Consider the following 19,912-nt stretch of genomic DNA (forward strand, 5'->3'; position numbering starts at 1 on the left):
GCTTTGCCTTCGCTTCTATTTTGGTTGTTGTTGACGGAGATGTGTCCAAGTAGGCGGGTCAGTGGGTAGGCGTGTGCTGGGCTGGGTGCCCGTGCGTGAAAGCCCGCCGGCATCTCGAGAATATCCCTCTCTCGCACTGGCTTTCCCACTACCACCATCACGACCACCAACACACAGGCACGTATGCTTCTCTTCCTCATCGCCCCTCTGGCGAGTCGTTCGCCCGCGTGCACGGGCCCGGCGTGCGTGTGTGGTGCGTGCATCACCAAGGTGTGTCACGGGCGCGCGACTCCACGAACCACAACAACGGTGTTTACGCTCGTGCCCTCAGCGGCACGGATAATAACAACGGATACGAGACGTCATGTCCGCCCACCTGCTTGGGGCGTGTGCCGCCCGTATGGGCGCCAGGCCCAAGGCAGGCGCCGGTGCACGCCAACACACGTTGCGAAAAGGGGCGCGACGCCGTTCCAGCCCATGACACCTCCCCTCGTCTTTCACTGATACTCATTGTACCTCCTCCCCCCTCCCTCCCCGCCTCTGCCTCTGCCTCTACCTCTCGCGATCTGCGCACTACCCTCCACACGCAAGCAAGCAAGTCCAACAGAGGCGACACGGTGCAGTACCCGGGCTGAGCCGATCTCCATCACAGCCCAGTCAAAGCAGCGCAGAAAAGGCGTTGCACTCCCACACACCCGCACGCGTGCGGAGGGTCCAGCTCAAGTGGAAGGGAGGGACAAGCGTCCAACGGCATCGTCAGGATGATATCCTTCCTGTTGCAACTTTTCGCCAGCCTTGGGCTGCCGCTCGTGGCGTTTCTCCTCTACAGCCATCTCGCCGACTCAGTCCACACAGGCGGCAACGTCGCCGGAGGCGACGCTGGCGCCGCGGACGACGCCGACACCTTCAGCCGACAGGTGCAGGCGGAGCTGGAGCAACTCGGTGTGGCCTCCGCGCCTCCCTCGGCAGCGCCGGCGCAGTCTCCGCCGCCGGCACGCATGGCACCCTCACCGGCAGTGGCGGTGCCACCATCCCCCGTGGCGGCTGAGATCTTGATTGCCTACGCAACGCAGTCGAAGAACTCGCTAGCGCTGGCGCACAAACTGTTCTCGCTCATCACAGCACAGCTGCACACAGCGCCGCCGGCAGCAGCTGAAGATGTCGTCTGCCCGCTCGTGCGGGTGATGGAGATGCGTGAGGAAGAAGTGGGCAGCAAGAACGTGTGCCGCGTCGACACGCTGCTGGAGCAGAACCAGTACGCACTCACCATCTTCATCACCAGTACGTACACAGACGGCGTCGCGCCGCCACGGTCGCAGGCGTTCGAGGCGGTGCTGAAGGACGCCTTCGAGGACCACCGTATCCCTCGCAACACTCTCGGCCGCAAGCGCTTCGCTGTCTTCGGTCTCGGTGACATCGCATACGGCGAGGAGCGCTTTAACGCCTTCGCCAAGAACCTGCACGAGTGGTGCCGCGGCCTCGGTGCACCGCCGTTCGTGGTCCCGCCGGTGTACGCGACGGAAGCGAAGACGCAGTCGCTCTTCCGTATCTTCTCCACGGCGCTGCTGAAGTGGGTGAGTCGCGCCACCTTCCACACCGACGGCACGGTGACCGTCAAGAAGAAGTCCGAGATGGCAGTGACCAGTCCTGCGGCTGTCAGTGCCACGGAAGCGCGCAGCTGCAAGGGTGGTAGCGCCACCGTCGCGGCAGCAAACACCTCCGTCATCTCCGCCGCGGCAGGGGGCACGTGCGGAAAGGAGGGTGGGCTGTGTGCGTGCCAGCAGTCGTCGCAGCAGCTCTGCGGCAGCAGTGCCGGTGGAGACGGCGATGATGACTGCGCGTGCTGCAAGGCGGGCACGATTGCCGACGGCGTTGCCGCCAGCGCGAGCGACGACGATGACGACAACAACAGCAACGCGGAGAACAACGACATGGACGATGTTGAGGACCTTGTGTGGGACGGCACCGACGACGCCGACTTCGACCTCAACAAGGACCCGAGCGAGCTGCCCGAGCTGCTCTACCCAAAGCTGCGCCAGAACCTGGAGAAGCAAGGGTACCGCCTCGTCGGCTCCCACTCGGGCGTGAAGCTGTGCCGGTGGACCAAGTCGATGCTGCGTGGTCGGGGTGGGTGCTACAAGCACACCTTCTACAACATCAACTCCTCCCAGTGCATGGAGATGACGCCGAGCCTGGCGTGTGCGAACAAGTGCGTGTTTTGTTGGCGCCATCACACGAACCCCATCTCGCGCCACTTTCGGTGGAAGCAGGACCCGCCGGAGCTGCTCATCGCGCAAGGGATGGCGGGACACTACCAGATGATCAAGCAGATGCGTGGTGTCCCGGGCGTGACGCCGGAGCGGCTGGCCACGGCGATGCAGATCCGCCACTGCGCCCTTTCCCTTGTGGGTGAGCCCATCATGTACCCGCAGATCAACGGCTTCTGTGAGCTGCTGCACCAGCACCGTATCTCCTCCTTCATGGTAACGAACGCGCAGTTCCCGGAGCAGCTGCGGGACTTGACGCCGGTCGTGCAGCTGTACCTTTCCATCGACGCCCCAACGCCCGAGGAGCTGAAGCGGATCGACCGGCCGCTCTTCGAGGACTACTGGGATCGCTGCCTCAGCTGCGTGAAGGAGCTGGCGAAGAAGCAGCAGCGCACCGTGTTCCGGCTGACGCTGGTGAACCAGTACAACACTGAGAACGTGAAGGCGTACGCGGACCTTGTCGAGATGGGGCAGCCTGACTTCATTGAGGTGAAGGGCGTCACGTACTGCGGCACAAGCAGCAGTAGCACGCTGAACATGAAGGATAACGTGCCGCGGCACGACGAAGTGGTCGACTTCTGCAAGGCGCTCTGCGCCGAGATGGCGAGCCGGCACCCACACTACCGCACCCCGCAGATGGACAAGGAAGAGGAAGGCGGCGGCGATGTGATTGTCATCCCGGCCGAGGAGCGCAACCGTCCATACCACGTAGCGTGCGAGCACGAGCACAGCTGCTGCGTCCTCATCGCACTAGACAAGTTCTTCTTCGATGGCCACTGGCACACCTGGATCGACTATGAGCGCTTCTACGACCTGGTCGAGTCGGGGCGCACGGACTTCACCTCGCTAGACTACGCCGCCGTGACGCCGGCCTGGGCCACGTATAACTCAAAGGAGAAGGGTTTCGACCCCCAGCAGACACGCATGGTGCGCAAGAACGCGCGACCGACAACGGTGACGGCCAGCTGCTAGTCGTGCAGGCTGCCGCAGAGCTGGCGGATAACGATCGTGGATGCGCATGATGCGGGCACGTGAGGGCGGTGCCTTTCCTGGGCGCTTGCCCTGATGCCCTTGCCTGTCTGACGCCTCGCCTAAGTCCTTAATCGATGAGCGTGCTCTCGGGCACCTGTTCTAAACACGCAGCGCGAGACGTCGCAGGATGCCGCTCATCGCTCGAGCGCGCGCCGCTGTCCGATACGGTCCACCAAAGGGAAAGTGGTGCGGAGGTGGAGGAAGAGGGGGGGAGGTTAGGAAAAACTGCGGCGCGTCTCCTCCGATGGTCATGTCGGATGAGGCGGCTGTGGCTAAAATACTTTGCTCATGTGAAGCGAGCCTCTCCCCTCCCTATCGCTCTACATCTTTTGCCGCCTCGAGTGGGGGGGGGGGGGGAGTTGCTCAGCCTTGCACTCTTCTCCCCCCCCCGCCCTGCCTCCCATGGCGCATACTCATCTTCACGTGTACGCACGCTGCTAATCTTCTCCGCGTTCGCGCGGGTGTGCCGGTTGATCTCTCTCTCTCTCTTGGCTCGCGTACAAGGAGTCCGATGCACCCATACACGTCGGCCCTTGGACTCGATACTTTGTTGTTGTTGGACGCATCTTCTCTCTACCTAAACCATACACAATCGCTTTTAATCAGCGATGCACCCTCTTGTCGCCATATCTGCACGGTCGGAAGTCGTCATCACGACGACCGCGCGCACATGAGGTCCATCGTATAATGTATACATACAATATATATATATATATATGCATATATGTATCTCCTCTGATGGCCCCATTATCATCATCGTCTTCGCCTCTTGCCTTCTCCCCACTTTGCCCGTGCTGTCGTTGTCGGTGTCTGACGGTCCCGGATGAGGCACCGTCACCGTCCGTGACACACTTGAGGGCTGTGTGCCCAGCCCCCCCCCCCCTCCTCCCCCACACCACACCACACCACCCACTCGCGGTGTTCCGCGGCACGGCTAACACACCTGCTCTCCCCCACGCTGCCGCTGGCGAACGGCAGCAGCACCACCGGCAACTCGGCATCGAAACCGCGGCAGTCGCGGCATCAGCCCAGCCTGATCATCACCAGTGGCTGCAGTAGGGACGCGGTGCACAAGCGTTCCGCCGCCTGCAGTACGTGGACCTCCGGGCCACCCGCCGCCGCCTCAGCAGCAGCAGCAGCGCCACCAGAGGGCGCCGCAGCAAGCCCCGTGACCAGCCCAACTTCCCCTATCCCCTCTTCTGTTGCGGCAGCGGCACCGCGGAAGCAGTCGAACCGGAAGAAGAGCGTCGCGGCGCCGACAGTAGCTTGGCAACGTCCTGCAAAGTATACGGCCACAGCAACCACGACGAGGTGCGGCACCCTGCCCCCGGGGGTGCATCACGACTCCTACACGAAGCTGGAGAGCCCGAAGGGCCGGATGTCTGAGTTGGACTTGAACGACGCCAACGAGGGCGTAGACTGGGCCTGTGTGGATGTCGATCTCCGTGATCTGCTGCGGGAGAGCATGCAGCTGGCGAGGGCGAATGCAGCGGCACCTCAAGCAGACGCAGTGGCATCGACTAGTGTCGGCGACGCGGGGCAGGACAAGAGCGCGGGCGGAGACAGTGGGAGTATGATTTTGCCACCGCAAGGCAGGACGTCGCCGGCACCTGAGGACGGTATCGCCACGGAGCCGGCAGCCATGGTGGCAGATGACGACCTGGCCACTGCGGATATGAACATCCTCGTAGCGATGCGCGTGCGCCCTCACACCTCGTTGATAATGGCCAAGGGAACACCGCTGCCGTCTCCTCTAACTGATACGGCGGCGCGTTGTCTCTTTCCCGCGTCATCGGCGTCGTCGCACAACGCGGTGCAGCAGCCGCCATGCGAGCTGCGCAGCAGCGGCGGCGACTGGGACGAAGGTTTGAGTACGCAGGTGAGTACCGTCGGCGGCGGCTCACTGGTTGAGGAGCGCCAGCGGACGGCGAACAGCACCCTCAGCCACAGCGCCACCGTGTGCGGGCGGCGGTCCGCGAGCAGGCGAGTAACGCCGAAAGCCGAAAAGGGCAACGCCGGCAACAGCGACAGCAAGGACAAGGCGTCGAAAGAAGTCTGCGTGAGCGCCGACGCAAGGAACGGCTTCATCGACTGCCCCGTCGCCGTCGCCGCGAACGCCTCGGGCGGCGCGCGCACGCAGACGGCGACGGCGGCGAACGGTGCCACGGCTGGGCAGCGAATCCGCACCTTTCGCTTCCACTTTGACCACATCCTCGACGACAGCGTGACGCAGGCGGATGTCATGGCGTGCATCGGTCAGCGCGCGGTGGCGCGGGTGCTGCAGGGCTACCACAGCACCGTGATGTGCTACGGCCAGACCGGCAGTGGCAAGACCTACACCATTGCCGGGCCGCACGGCGGAAAGCTGTCGAGGAAGGCGTTGCGGTGGCTGGCGTCGCAGCCCGGGTCAGCCGAGGCGGTCAAGTGCGATGACGACAACGTCGATGAAGAGGAGCAGGCGCGCGCCGCGTCTGACGTCGGCCTGCTTCCCCGCATACTGATCCAGCTGTTTCGCGGGCTGGAGGCACGACACGGCGCCGACGCCACGGCTGCAACACCAGGCGACGGCAGGCTGCAGCACGCGTCTGCGGCGCCGACGTCATCGTGGCAGGTTACGCTCAGTGCGCTGGAACTGTACAACAACGATATGCGCGACTTGCTGCCGGGTGAGCTTCCTAAGAACGAGGAAGCGACGCTTGGCAAGAAGGACGTCTCTCACCCATCAGCCGCGACGCGTCTTCACCATCACTGTAGCAGCAGCCACATCAGTGATCACCGCAAGGCCACCGCGTCAGCTGTCAAGCGAGGGCGGGGCCAGCTCTCCGTTTTGCCCCCACCGTGCGCGGTGCAAAACTGCACACGTACGTCGCAGCGCGTCAACTCTCGGCGCGGCAACTCCGCAACGACGCGGAACCACCCCCCAACGGCGGCTGCGAGCACGCCACGCGCCACCTCCCATGCTGGAGCCGGCACCGCTATGGGATCAGCCAAGACAATACCGATGAAGTGGACTGCGCCGACCACCACACACGCAGCACCGCAACTGCGAATTCGTCTAGGGGTGCCCGCATCGTCGGCCTCGCAGACCTCGCCACCGACGCAGCTGAAGAAGGCAAGAGCTGTGTCGCCGCCTCCGTCAAGCTGGGCCTCGCTCCGCCAGCCCTCGCTCCGCCAGCCCTCGCACGACGCCGGCAGCGAAGCTGTGTACATTCAGGGACTGCGTGAGCACCAAGTGCACAACATTCACGCAGCGATGGAGGCGGTCCGGCTGGCGCTGAGGCAGCGGCACACGGGCCGTACGGAGCTGAACAAGAGCAGCAGTCGCTCCCATGCGTTTTTCTTCGTACGCGTCGAGCAGCATGAGCGGCATTCACGCGACGGAGAGAAGCCCGCGTGCACCACCCGCTGCTCCACACTGAGCCTTGTCGACCTCGCAGGGTCGGAGCGCGTCAGCCATACTGGCGCGCACGGCCTGCAGCTCAAGGAGGCACAGAACATCAATCGCTCGCTCTCTGTGCTCGGAAACGTGATGCGTCTGCTAAGCTCGGTGGCCCGCTCGTCGCTCTCCAAAAACACGACGACCACCTCGGCCAGCAGTGCTGCTGCACTGACAAGCACCAGCGCAGACCAGCACATTCCGTATCGCGACAGCAAGCTCACGCGCATCTTGCAGAGCAGCCTCAGCGGCAACGCCATCGCGTTTCTGCTGTGCAACGTGTCGCCGGACTCGCGTGATGTGCAGGAAACGTTGTCGACGCTGCGATTCGCGAAGCTGTGCAAGAATGTGAAGAGCAACGCGAAGCTGAACGAGACGACAGCGGACACAGAAGACGCGAAAGCTGCGGCGGAGGCGAAGATTTGCCAGCTTGTTGTCGATGCCTCCACCGCGCAGAACCGCCTGCAGCAGCTCGCGACGTACACGTGGTGGCTGGAGGGACACCTTGGCTACTTCGCGGCCGCGATGATCCGCCACCAGCAGCAGCAGCAGCGGCAGCGGCAGCGGCTCTCCGGAACGCTGACCACCAGCGCGTCCATGAGGGCAGTCACCTCATCATCTCGCTCGCGTGGTAGCAGCGGCGGTCGAGGCCTCGTCGTATCCGAGGAGACCACAGTGCCGAAGGAGATCAGCGGCGAACGAAGCGCCGGCGCTAGGAACGGCAGCATGCAGCGGTTCGACAGCCTCGAATCGCGCGGGGTCGAGAACCAGGAGGGAGCCGACCCTGGCGCATCACCAGAGGGCTGTCGTCGCAGCGCGGCGCCCGCTGGGCCTACGTCGCCGGAGTGGTGGTACCTTTCACCTCGGCCATCCAGCCCGACAGCGCCGGCTGACGACGACAAGGACGACGGCGGTGGCGGAGCGGCGGAGGCAGAGGGCTATTGGCACAGCGCTTCGTCCCGCGCCCTCCTCTCCCCTGCCTACCCCATTGCGCAGCGCCGCATGGAGCTGCAGCGCAAGCTGATCGCGGCGGCGGCCGCCACCACCAACATCGAAGACCCCGCGATGCTGGCCATGCTCTACTCGACGGACGCAGCAGTCGGCGAGGCGGAGGCTACAGCGTGTGGCCGCGTTATCGACGGCACCAACCTACTAGAGATCTCTTCAACGGCAAGCACGGCAAGCACAAGCACCAGGGCCGGAGGCAGTGGCGTTCTCGTGTCTAAACCCACCACGATACCCGTCTCGACGGGCGTCAGCTCGGCCTCCGAGAAGACGCGGGCACCAACTCGTCATCTTCGGCCATCTCCACCGGAGCACGCGCGCGCAGCAACGCAGGCGCGGCTGGCGGAGGTGGAGCAGTCGAACGTGCTGCTGCGCTTGCGCCTCGCAGAGCTGCTCGGACGCATGCAGCAGGAGGGGGGCAACACACACGTTGCCGACTGTCATCAAGCAATGAATGCGGAGAAGGCGGCGAGGGGGACTGTAGGAACGGACTACTCTTGGGCGCCGTCATCATTGGCAGCCGCACCAGCACCGCTGCCTTCGCCGGCGGAGGCAAGCGCATCGCGGGTGCTGTGGCCGCCGCACTACTCCCGCGCGTCCCATGATGCCTCCCTCAAAGTCTTTCTTGCGCGCTGTGGCTTCGCCGCGATGGACTCGATGGCGCCCGCTGACGCGGCGATGTCGCCACGGCGTCTGGCCTAAACACATCAGCAGGCGCTCCGTGAGGGCAATGCGCACCATCACCCGCAGTGGACCAGCGGTGAAGAGAGCGACACTGAAGCAATGCAAGACGTGTCGCTGCGGTGCGACGAAGACGGCGCCGCCCGCATGGCGCGCGCAGCTGTGGGGTAGTTGCGACGGCAGCGAGAGCACTGCATCCTGTTTTCGAAAGGCTTTCGGCCGCCACACCAGCAACCATCGAGGATAACATTGGAAAGTTGTTCGCGTACGTGTCTGCAGCTGCCATGGAGCACCCCCACCTAGCCCTCGTCCTCGTCATCGTGCGTGCGCCCCGCAAGAGCGAGGACCTGAGTCCCTTGGAAGGCATGAAGGACTTCTCGATGGAGGAGGAGGAGGGGGGGCAGCGCACAAGTACCGCCGTCGATAGCGATGCTGGTCATGGTGAGGGTGATGCGACATGATGTAAGCAGGGCTACGGCGTCTGTGGCTGTACGTGTAGGTGTATGTCTATGTATGTTAGTGAAGCTTCTTCTAGTTTTTTGGTTCTAAGCGGTGGTGACCACCGCCACGACCACCCCTCTCCCCCTCGTGGCCCAATTCTTTACATGCGTGCCTGTGTCTGTATGGATGCGTACCGTCGCTGCCCCACCACCACCACCACCACCCCCTCGTCGCGCAGATGGCTCATCAGTACAGTCGTTGTAGCGCGCTCATCAATAGCGTTTTTCTTTCTTGTTGTCACCCCCTACCCCCTCCTCACTTGATGAGCTTCGCCGCCCTCCTCCCACCCCCACCCCCTTCCCCCTTCCACACATAGACAGGCAGACGCCAGGTGGGGGCCACACACACGCATTCTCCCCCCCCCCCGCGTCATCCCGCGCCCATCCTTTCTCTTCGGTCTTGCCCACATATCCCCCCACACACATACACGCATGCATGCATGCATACACGCATCTCATGCCTGTACGTCAGCGCCTCACCTTCGACAAGGCCTTCGCTGTCCCTCTCTCTCCATAAAAATGTCTGTCGAGCCTCTGCCTAACTCATCCGCAATGTTTTCGTGTGTGTATGTGCATGTATATGTGCATGTGTATGTGTGTGTGTATGCGTGTGTGTGTGTGTGTGTGTGTATGTATGTGTGTGTATGTGTGTGTGTATGTGTGTATGTATGTGTGTGTATGTATGCGTGTGTGTGTGTGTGTGTATGTATGTGTGTGTATGTGTGTATGTATGTGTGTGTATGTATGCGTGTGTGTGTGTGTGTATATATATGTGTATGTGTGTATGTTTATGTGTATGTATGTATGTGTGTGTGTGTGTGTATATGTGTATGTGTATGTGTATATGCATGTGTGTGTGTGTGTATGTTTATGTGTATGTATGCGTGTGTGTGTGTGTGTGTGTGTATGTGTATATATATATATATATATATGTGTATGTGTATATGCATGTGTGTGTATATATGTGTATGTGCATGTGTGTGTATGTGTGTATGTGTATGTATATGTGTGTGTCCTCTGCTCCACATGTCGCTGCTGCCGCCGCTGATGGTGCTGGGTGGACGGCCGGCTCGTCACCCTGACGGCGGCGACGCGCGTGATGGCGGGGACGGTCTTTACGAGTCGCCTGAGGCGGCACTTCTCTCTTCGTGTTCCTACGTTTTCGATGTGATTTCCGGCAGTGACGGTGGCGTTTCTGCTGCTGCTACTGCCGTTGTCTCTTGCATCTCTACCTGCCTCTTTCTCGCACTCGCCTCCATCGACAGAACCCATGTGTGCCAACGCGCGGTCTCCTCCTTCTCCTTTGTTGTTGTTGCGGCAGTGGCACTTCCCCTCGTCGTGTCGCGCACGCACATCACGACCACCACCGCTTGCTTCCACCACCCCCTCCGTCTCAGTGGTGCGTCCGTGATGCTGGCTGGTGATGGATCATGACAGTAAGGATGACGGTTGTGTGTGTGTGTGTCTGCGTCGCCCTACCATAGCGCCAGCGCATGCCCGCTGCCCACATGCAGCATGGAAAACGGAACGCACCCAGCAGCAAGAGGCTCCGTGCGTGCTCGTCGTCATCTCTGTGCTTCCTGTCTGGCTCTCGCTGCCCCCCCCCCTCTCACCTCTTCTTCTCCCTCGCTTAAGCTATACTTTGGGCCGTCATTAACACATCTAAAGAGCTGCCTCCCCCCCCCCAAGTCATGCAGTCTGCTGTTGCTGCTGCTGCTCCGTCCACCATCACCGTTGGGGCAGCACTCCTCCCAACGAACGGCTCACGAGCAGGAGTGGTACTGGCTGCGCCTCCGCAGGGCCACTACCAGCGGCAGGCGCGTCTTGCCGCGACGTCGCCATCCCCGCCCATGTCCACGTGCCGCCGCCTCAGCTACGACAGTTCGAAGACGGGCAGCAACTCGCGAAGCTGCACGCGGGCGTCACCGTCTTCCGTTGCTTCACCCCACTCGTTCTCCCACCCGCTATCAGAGCAGCAACAGCATTTCTGGCAGAAACGCGTGACCGTCACGGAGGTGGCCACTGCAGCTGCTAGCCCCCGTTCTACTGTCGCCGAGGCCCGCTCGCCATCAATCCGCATGGGCCCAGCTGTGTTGCCGTCCTCACCGGAAACCACAGCATTCTCTTCTGTGGTCGAAGCGGACGCGCAGGTGACCTCTAAGCCAGGCGGCGCGGCAGTCGCGGCAGGCGCGCGTGAGCAGCAGTCTCACAAAGCAGCTGCTGCTGCTACTGCGACAGTGGCCGCGGCGACCTCCGCGGGCGCCTGTAAAGCAAACAACGGCAACGAGGGCGTCTCCCCTTTCTCGCGCGTGCACAAACACGGCACACGGAGTAGCAAGACGACGACGGTGGGTGGCAGCAGCGCTTCGCCGCTGTCGATCACGGCCGTTCAAGCAGCTGCAGCAGCCGTCGCCACAAAGCGTGGAACTCCTGTACGCGCGAACGGGTCATCGTCGCCGTCCATGCCGTCGCCCTTGTCCACTGCCGTCTCTCCTCGAGCAGCAGCACCTAGGCCCCTGCCGACACGTCGCCGCAGCGCTGGGACGACTACTCCAGGTATCAGCGGTCTGCCAGTCGCTCAGCCGCAGCCACAGCGCGCCGCTCCTCCCCCTCAGCCGCGCCGCAGCCGGTCCGCCAGCAGTGGATTGCGTGGCGCCATCACCAACCCCAGCAGCGTGTACTTTCAGCCAGCGCCGACGCTGCGCAACGCTGGTATTGGTGGCCCTTCACCTTTCGCGGCAGAGCAGCTGGCCATGCCTCGCCAACCGCAGCCGCGGCTGGCAGTCGCCCCCACCGGCGACGGAGCGAGTAGAGCAGGGTGTGCACAGAGTGGGCAGACTCCCGCAAAGGTCGCCGCACCGCCCCTGCAGCTCGTCCGCCCAGCAGACCTGTACCGCAGTGCCACCACTGCTACCGGAAAAGCAACTGCCGGAGTCGGCGGCCCGGCCTCGACAGCGATGGCTGCATCCCTTCTGCCTGGTGCCGCTGCCGCGCAGGACCGCCTACAGCTCCCACGTCGGTCGAGGCTGGCACGCACCCCCTCCGCGACATCAGTGCAGCAGCGTCGCCGCACTCCGTCTGCAGACAGCTTCGGTGGTGGTGGCAACGCTCGCAAAGCAGGGTCGGTTGCGTCCTCGTCACCGCTCAAGCGTCGCGCATCCGTCAGCTCCCACAGCGACGACGCGGCGGGCCCTGTGGGAGGGTCGGCTGCCCGTGCCGCGTCACGGCGGCCGCGCTCCAACACACCGTCGGGCACCCTCTTCCTCTACACGACGCGAGAAGCGAGTGGGGGCAGAAGCCCGCTGGGGCACAGTGAGCCATCGAGAGGCGGCGACGGCGCGCCGGCTCTCGTTGATGCCGGCAGCGGCACCGACACCAGTAGAGCGGCGCCTCACAAGAGCGTCGTGCGCAGCGGCTCTGCCCCCGTGCATCAGCGCCGTCGCGCGAGCAGCAGCAGCCGTACCAGCAGCGCGGTGCCGGGTAGCGTCACGGATCAAGCTCCCCGCATTGCAGACGGATTGGGTGCGCCGGTGGTGGCGCCGTCCTCCCTTGTGCGCTCCTCCTCGGTGGCCAACGTGCACCAACGACGGCCACATGCCACCACCATCACCGTGCCGGTCAGCAACGCAGCGGCGGCCGCCTCGACGTCAGTAGCGGAGTGGGCCAGCTCCATGAGTACGTCGTCGGCTCCGCGCCGCAGCCACAGCCGCGACGGCACCAGCGGCACCGCCCGCAGCAGTGCTGCAGGAAAAAGTGTACGGTCTTCGCTGCACACCGCAGCGGCGTCGGCGGCCTCCAGAGCCCCCAATATGGGCACGGCCCCCACCGCCCGGCGCCCCAACGCCGGTGCCACCCGGCCCACGATCAACAGCACCACCGGCGCCGGCGGCCCCCGCGCGCGCCCTGTGGTATCCACAACTGCAGGAGCAGCAACACCAGCCGCCACATCACGAGCAGCAGGCCCGCGTCGCCTTGCCGATCGAAAGCCGAGAGACGGCGGCAGCAGTAACACCGTGTCGGTGAGTCAAGCATCGATGATCTCGATGGAGGAGAGCAAGGCGTTCCTGCAGGACTTCCAGCGCATGAACGACCGCGAGCTGGCCTTGTTTGGGACACTGCTCGCGACAGTGGCCAGCGAGCAGCAGAATCGCCGCGGTCTCGGCATCACTAGCGACGCTACTCGGAGTGCAGATAAGGCGGACGCGACTCGCCTGGTAGGCAACGTCGCGGTCGATAGTGAGACTGGCATTGCACCTCCGACGGGAGTCGCAGTGTCGGCAGAAGACGTGAGGGTGTGGACATGCAAGCGTGCCGTCTCCTTACCCTCCGACCAGCAGCAGCAGCAGCCAGGGCAGACGTCAGACATGCCACCGCCGACGACGCCGGGAGAACCGGCGGTGGCGGCGCAGCCCGCCTTGCATGCCAACGAGGAGCTCATCGTTCTGGTGCGTCGATCGCGCAGCCATAGCGCCGGCCTTCACGCTCCGCCACGATTATCAACGTCGGGGTCGGAAGCGCCGCCGCCGCAGCAGCAGCAGCCGAGGCAGAGGCAGAAGCCAGCAAAGTCACAACTGCAGCCGGACCAACTCACTCAGAGGGCTGACGGCACCGAAGAGAAAGGCAGCGGCCACGTCGCGACGAGTTCGCATGTCTTTCTGTGGTCTCCACTGCATCATCCATACCACCAGCAGCAAGCACGGTGCACCGTGACGGACGTGGCTGCAGGAAGCCGCGGCAGTAGCGGTGTTGTTGTGCTAAACTGTGCGTCTCGAAGCCCGTCGCCGACGCCCTCGTCAGCGGCGATCGCTCGCGGCGGAAAAGAGAATGGCCAGCAGGCGCGCTCACTCCACTCGGTCAGCAGCTCCCCTGTGCCTGCATCTCCCCTCTCGACGGCGGCTGGTGCGCGAGCGCTGCAGCAGCAGCGGCAAGTGGGCGCATTGGCGAGTACACGCGCTGACCAGAGCGTTAGTGGTAAGCTGCGGCCACGTGAGGCGGCGGGCGTCAATACGTCCGCGAACCACACCGCTGTCGGCGCGGCGCAGAAGGTCGCAGTGGAAACCATGGCGACGTCGACGCGCACGCCACACAAGGCACCGACATCCAACATCGGAGCATCGGCGGCCGCCGCGGGGGCGGTGGGACGGGGAGTGGTGCGGAATCGCCCATCCCCCAGTGCTGCCGGACGCGTCCGAAGAGGCAGTCGCCGTCGCTGTGGTGCCAACGATGGCGCACACACGCCGAGCTCCCCCCAAGAGCACTCACGGCAGCTCAGCGTTGAGAGCTACACAGACATCATGCGCTGCTACAGCCCTAAGTGGCGGGAGGGGTCGCACGCCGGCAACGGCGGTAGCGGTTGCGATGCAACCTTGGAGGAGCGAATGCCCATCGATGAGGGCCCTCGCGCCGCTGGTGCCTCCGCGTCGTCGCTGTCGTCTGCAATGTCGGAGGCAGCAGCACCGCTGGCTGCACTCAAGAGGGCGAAGGAGCTGGCCGCGGAGCTGGCCGCCGCTGCGCGGGCGAGGACAGCATCAGCGGACAAAACCTCCGTAGCAATGATTCCGACCTCCTTCACGTCGCCAGCGACCTTCTCCTCGGCTGACTCGCCTATAAGCGGTAGTGTTAGCATGGGCCGCGCGAGTGGGGGCTACGCTACCGGGGCAGCGTCGGAAATATCTGGCGTCCGCGTTACGGCCGCGCAGCTGCAGCTTCTCATTGACAGCTCGCGCAGCGAAGCCAACTATGCGCGCTATCAACAGCTTTAGCAACACGATGAAATGTGTGTGGGAGGAGGGGCGAGTGGCGGTGCTGCTCGCGTGCCAGTGTGTGAGGCTCCTTTCTTGCGGTTGGCTGTCGCAGAGGACGGATGCCGCTCCCTCTCGCCAGCGCTGTCTAGTTTCATGTAGTCATGATGACGGTGGGAAGGGGAGGGGAGAAGGGGATGAGGTGCTTCTGCCCTCTCGCCTGGCACGTTGTATGTCCTAGCTAAAGACAAGCCTACAAACACGCACACCTGCATCCTCCCCCTAAGCAGGGACGGTGTCATGTTGGCCGGCATAGTTGTTCTGATTTCTGTTTTCTCCGACGGCGTTGTTGCCTCCACTCCCTCTGGATGGGGCACGACGACGATTTCGATGCAGTGCAATGGATGGGATGCACCGGATCCTCTTTTTCACGCCGGTGCGCGTGCGTTCTTTGTGGTCGTGGTTGCATGTTTCTTCATTCCTTTTCCGTTAGATTCCTCCCTGCACAGCTTCCTCCTCTTCCACCACCGACACAGCACACACATACACATACATGCACGCCTCCTTTCCTTGTATGGCCGTGTCTCTGTGTGTCGAGCGTCCGCTCGGCTACGCTGTTGCTTGTTATTCTTATTCTTTGCAACGTGCGGTGCGATCTTATTTAGATGTGTCCGAGGAAGCCGATATCGATGGTGATGTTAATCGTTGGTGGCGTGCTCGATCGCCCTCTTATTCTGTCCCCACTCCCCCACTCCCCCACTCCCCAGTCACCACTCGCTTGGATCGTTAGACCTCGTATCGTCCTCTACAAGTCACCGCCCCTCGCCACACCCTCGTCCTCGCCCGTCTACTCGCCGCTCGGAAGGGCCCGCAGACAAGGCCCCGTCGCCATGTGTCTTGCATGCACCTGCGCATGCTCCACTTCTACGCCGGTTGCGGCGGGTCCACAGCGCACAGCTGCCACCCATCCACGCACTCCTGTTCGTCCAATGCGCGCGCCTGTGTGTGTGTGTGTGTGTGTGTGTGTATGTGTGTGTGTGGGTGTGTGTGTGTGTGTATGTGTGTGTGTGTGTGTGTGTGTGTGCGTCAGGGGGCGGGCGCCGGTGGGGTCCATCGCCCTCCTCTCCTTCCGCTTCCCACAGGGCAAACGGCGCATGCGTCGTTGCCGAGGACGGCCGAAGGAGAGGAGGGCAATGGACCCCACGGGCGCCCCCCCCGACGCACACTCACAGGCGCACACAAGTTGAACGCCGCCTCCGCATCGATGCGTGCACACCTATGCGCTAATGATGTCGTGGCGTGATCCTCCCACATCACTCGATGTGTGCTCTCTTCTCTCTCGAACTTACCTCAACGACAACCCGCCCACATACGCAACGCACGTGAGTGGGCATACCGCCATCACGCAACAACATCCGTGTGGACTACACAGCTCCGCGTCTATCTCTAGTTAGTCTCTCGCTCGCTCTTGTAGCTGTGTTTTTCCCTCCCATCGCCTCTGCGCACCCACCCAGTCACCACACGTCCAGAGGTCATGCTTGCTAGCGCTCTTCGCCACTCCGCGGCTGAGGGGCACAGCTCGGCCGCGAGCGCCGTGGCAAAAATTTCGAACATCGAGCGCGCCGGCGCGTACCTGCGCTTCAGCACGCTGCGCGTGCACCCACACCACGAGCCGAACTTCCGCGCCAGCCCAGTGGGGTGGAAGGCGTGGAACAGCAAGCAGTACATGGACCCCTGGGCGCCATACCCGCTCACGTCGCCGGTGCGCCATGTTGATCGCCCGTTTTCCGGCATGTGGTTCGGCATGGGCCACTTCGCGCTGAAGAACTTCTTCGGCCCGTTGAACTGGAAATTCTGGGCACGCGTGTCGTTCTTCGGCACTCTTGGCTGGGTCTATTCCCTCAGCACGTACGCACTGCGCATGCACCGCAACGGCTGGGAGTGGAAGAACCGCGGCGCCGTCTTCTCCATGGATTGAGAAGCTGTGGACATATATATATATATATATATATATATGCGCGCGCTCCTCTTCAGGGGCTCTCCTGAAGAGTCTGTGCGGTCTTCATATCGCTATCCTCAGCGGTAGCGGTGGGCGCCTCCCTTCGGGCGTGACGGCGCGCCGGCACAAAGAGGCGGAACAGTAGAAACAATAGGGAGCCGTGGCGGTGCGCGCCTGTTGGGTGAGGAGTGGCATGGAGGGATCCATTGGTGTGTGTGTAGGGGGGGGGTGAGGGGGCGGTATTAGCACTTGTCGGCAAGTCCTTCGCATGGAAGGCGGATGGACGGCCCATATGCGAGAGAAGGGCCCACGGCCAATGTGCGCCACCCACCTACCACCCGCCACCACCACGGCCACCTTCCGCAGCCGCCTCTTCACCTCTGCTGCGTCGTCTTATCACTTTCCTTTCTTGCTAGTAGTCGGACATGTATGCACCACCGCATGCCCCACCCCCTTCTCTCTTCCCCCGCATCGCTGTCTTCGGCAAAGGAAAGCGGGTCGGAGAGTTCCTTGGAGGCGGTCGGGAGGGGAGAGTGCGTGCGTGCGTGCGTGCAGTGGTGGCGTTGAATGAGGCGGCGCGGAGGAGGGAGGTGGAGGGTGCACATGCCGTGTGTGAGACCTAGAGCACAGCATTCCCAGACGTGACAACGACAGGGTGTGTTGAGAAGATGCGTAGTGGAAGTCGGAAGCGTCTCTGTATGTGAGCGTCTCCTGCGACACCCTGCTTTGCACGCGCGCACACATACACGGCCCTCCCCGTGCCCTCACGCTTCGTTCATCACGCCACGCCACTCCCTCGCTCCCTCACTGCGCAGTCGAACGCACAACAGGAAAACGCAAGCGCGCGCGCGTGTGTGTGTGTGTGTGCGTCAAATTCTTTTCTTCTGTGTTTTGTGCTTTCACGTAGCTTAAAGTTCTGAGAAGGACTCGGAAACCGCAAGAACAAGTATGTGTGTGCGTGTAGGTCGTTTTCTGTATTTCCATCTTCGCTGTGCGTCTGTCCAGTGCTTTCACCGACCCACCCCGCACGCCTCCTTCGCCTCCGTCCGTCCCCCTCCCCCACCACCACCACCACCGGACGTGCCCCTTCGAATCGCGCGGATACACGCATGTACGTAACACCCAAGCGTGCGCGTCGTCCGCCCTGCGTCCCCAGGCGGTGCGCTAAGAAGCGGGCAGAGGCCAGAAATCGCCCAGCGGGTCGGTGCGTGCGGCGCGTCGGCCCCGACAAGCCAAACGTCAATCGGGAAAAGGAAACTCGAACAGACCGGAGAGACGGATGCGCCCTACAGGCGTACACGGGCATCCGTGTGCGTGCTTGCGCTCGTCGCGCGACCGTGGGCAGGGTGGATCGCGGCGGCCGTATGGGGGCAGCACACACACTCACGCAGACACGCGTGCGCACCAGACGAAAACGAATGCAGCGGACGTCCGACAGCGGATCAGGTCGAAGAAGGCGCTGTCGCCGCGCGCATGCCCCTGCTTGTCCGCATGCTCGTCGCACGTCGTGGACAGGATGGACACTGCGCATGTGAAGCTCGCTCGCTCTTCGCCCAACCTAATCGATCTGTCGTCCTTCCCTCTGCGCTCTTCTCGCACGCTCAGGCTCCGTGCCCACCCACCCCCCTCCTCCTTCCGTTGTAGTGCTGTCATGCTGGAACGCATCGACCACACGCATCGATTTTAACGCTAGAGAACGTGGTTCCTCAGCAGACCGCTGCCCCCCCCCCACTCTCTCCCCTCCCCCAACCCTCTCCACGTCGTCTGCCGTGTGTTCTCGTGGCTGCTGCCGCCTTTGCTGTGGGTGCACGCCCTCCCTCGCACACATCTTTACCGAGTCTCGAGCGCGGAAGTCGGGGCGGCGACGGCGGCGGCGGGTGGAAGAAAGACGGCGGCCCAAGCGTGTGCATCATCGGCGGTTCGCGCGCCCGCCCTTTGTGCTTAGCAGAGATTCCCGTGTGCGCTTGCGCATGATGTTGCGTCGCACGCTCCCATGCTGCGCCGCTGCGCCTCTCCGATACGCTGCCTCCCCACTGTGTTTCCCGCGCTCAAGACGTGGTGTGGGCCCAGCCTTCAGCAGCAGCAACGGTCTCTTGCACATGACGCGGGCGTACGCCACCACGACCCCGCCGTCGGCAGGCAATCACGATGACGCGGCTGACGAGGATGCGCACATGATGGGTGACGGCGATGTTGACGCTGCCGCCGCCCATCGCCACCACGCCCCGACGCTTCGCAGTGCCCTGCCGCCGAGCGCCACGGAGCTGCCAGAGGAGTCGTTCCTTAAATGCATCGACAAGGAAATCCTCGACGAGAAGATGCGTCTGGACAGAGAGCACGGCCCGCCGCCGGTGCCGATGGGGTGGACGATGCATCACGCGGAGGGCACCAGCTTCATCTACGGACGTCGGCTGTGGATGCCGCCGCCGCCATCATCCTCGTCGTCGTCGCCAAGCACGTGGAGTGGAGAGGCCGAGGCTCGGTGCGGCGACGCCAGAGACAGCTCTACCCAAGAGAGCAGAGAAGGAGAGCAGGAGCGGCAGGAGCGGGAAGTGAAGCCGGCCCCGGAGGCCATGGAGCGGCACTTCTTGCGCATCCAGCTCACCTCCCGTGATGCCTCGCTCGACCCTGAGTGCGACGTGCGCGGCGAGCACTTCCCTTTCTCCTTCTTTGTTCAACGCGTTCTCCCTGAAGAAGGCGAGGAGGGGAGCGGTGCGGGGGTGACGAGCCGCAGCAGTGGCGAGCAGGGCGCCACCGCCGCCAACAGTCAGGACGCTCTCCATGGGGATTCGTTCGAGGAGCACACTTTCTACCACAACAGTATCGAGGTTCGCTGTGACGTCGTTGATGGGGAGCTGATCGTCGACGGCGTGGTCTACCACGGCCCTCCTCCTCCCACGTCCCATCCGCCGTCCTCGTCCGGTGCCCCACGGCCGCGGTACACGAACCCGTTCGGCGGCTACCCGGGGCCAAACCTGGATGAGGCGGAAGAGGAGGTCCTCGATGGCATTCAGAGCTGGCTGGCCGAGCGCGGCGTCGACGACCAGCTCGGCGAATTCGTTGGGCAGTACTCTATATGGGTGGAGCAGGCGGAGTACGAGCGGTGGCTGCAGCAGCTGCGCGACTACGTGGCGGCGTGAAAGGGATCGCGATAAGCAGCATACCAAAGGAACGAGCAGCTGATGGGGCGAGGAGGGCAGCGGGAGATGAAGGGGTCGATGCGGATCGTTGGCGGAGAATCCGCTTGTCGG

General features: G+C 63.2%; 5 protein-coding genes across 5 annotated transcripts; all 5 read left to right on the forward strand.

Annotated features, from left to right (window-relative positions):
* Window positions 1-761: 761 nt before the first annotated feature.
* LMJF_05_0750 (conserved hypothetical protein) lies at window positions 762-3,239 on the forward strand (the record flags this gene model as incomplete). Its single annotated transcript, XM_001687500.1, has 1 exon — window positions 762-3,239. One exon carries the CDS (start codon window positions 762-764, stop codon window positions 3,237-3,239), a length of 2,478 nt encoding a protein of 825 aa, XP_001687552.1.
* A 1,438-nt stretch (window positions 3,240-4,677) lies between these two features.
* On the forward strand, window positions 4,678-8,442 carry LMJF_05_0760 (kinesin-like protein; the record flags this gene model as incomplete). Its single annotated transcript, XM_001687501.1, has 1 exon — window positions 4,678-8,442. One exon carries the CDS (start codon window positions 4,678-4,680, stop codon window positions 8,440-8,442), a length of 3,765 nt encoding a protein of 1,254 aa, XP_001687553.1.
* A 2,170-nt stretch (window positions 8,443-10,612) lies between these two features.
* On the forward strand, window positions 10,613-14,683 carry LMJF_05_0770 (hypothetical protein; the record flags this gene model as incomplete). Its single annotated transcript, XM_001687502.1, has 1 exon — window positions 10,613-14,683. One exon carries the CDS (start codon window positions 10,613-10,615, stop codon window positions 14,681-14,683), a length of 4,071 nt encoding a protein of 1,356 aa, XP_001687554.1.
* Window positions 14,684-16,196: 1,513 nt separating this feature from the next.
* On the forward strand, window positions 16,197-16,640 carry LMJF_05_0780 (conserved hypothetical protein; the record flags this gene model as incomplete). Its single annotated transcript, XM_001687503.1, has 1 exon — window positions 16,197-16,640. The coding sequence occupies one exon, from the start codon at window positions 16,197-16,199 to the stop codon at window positions 16,638-16,640; it is 444 nt and encodes a 147-aa protein (XP_001687555.1).
* Window positions 16,641-18,634: 1,994 nt separating this feature from the next.
* LMJF_05_0790 (conserved hypothetical protein) lies at window positions 18,635-19,801 on the forward strand (the record flags this gene model as incomplete). Its single annotated transcript, XM_001687504.1, has 1 exon — window positions 18,635-19,801. One exon carries the CDS (start codon window positions 18,635-18,637, stop codon window positions 19,799-19,801), a length of 1,167 nt encoding a protein of 388 aa, XP_001687556.1.
* Between the last annotated feature and the right edge of the window lie 111 nt (window positions 19,802-19,912).

Source organism: Leishmania major, chromosome 5 (assembly GCF_000002725.2).
Source record: "Leishmania major strain Friedlin complete genome, chromosome 5".
Taxonomy (NCBI): Eukaryota; Euglenozoa; class Kinetoplastea; order Trypanosomatida; family Trypanosomatidae; genus Leishmania; species Leishmania major.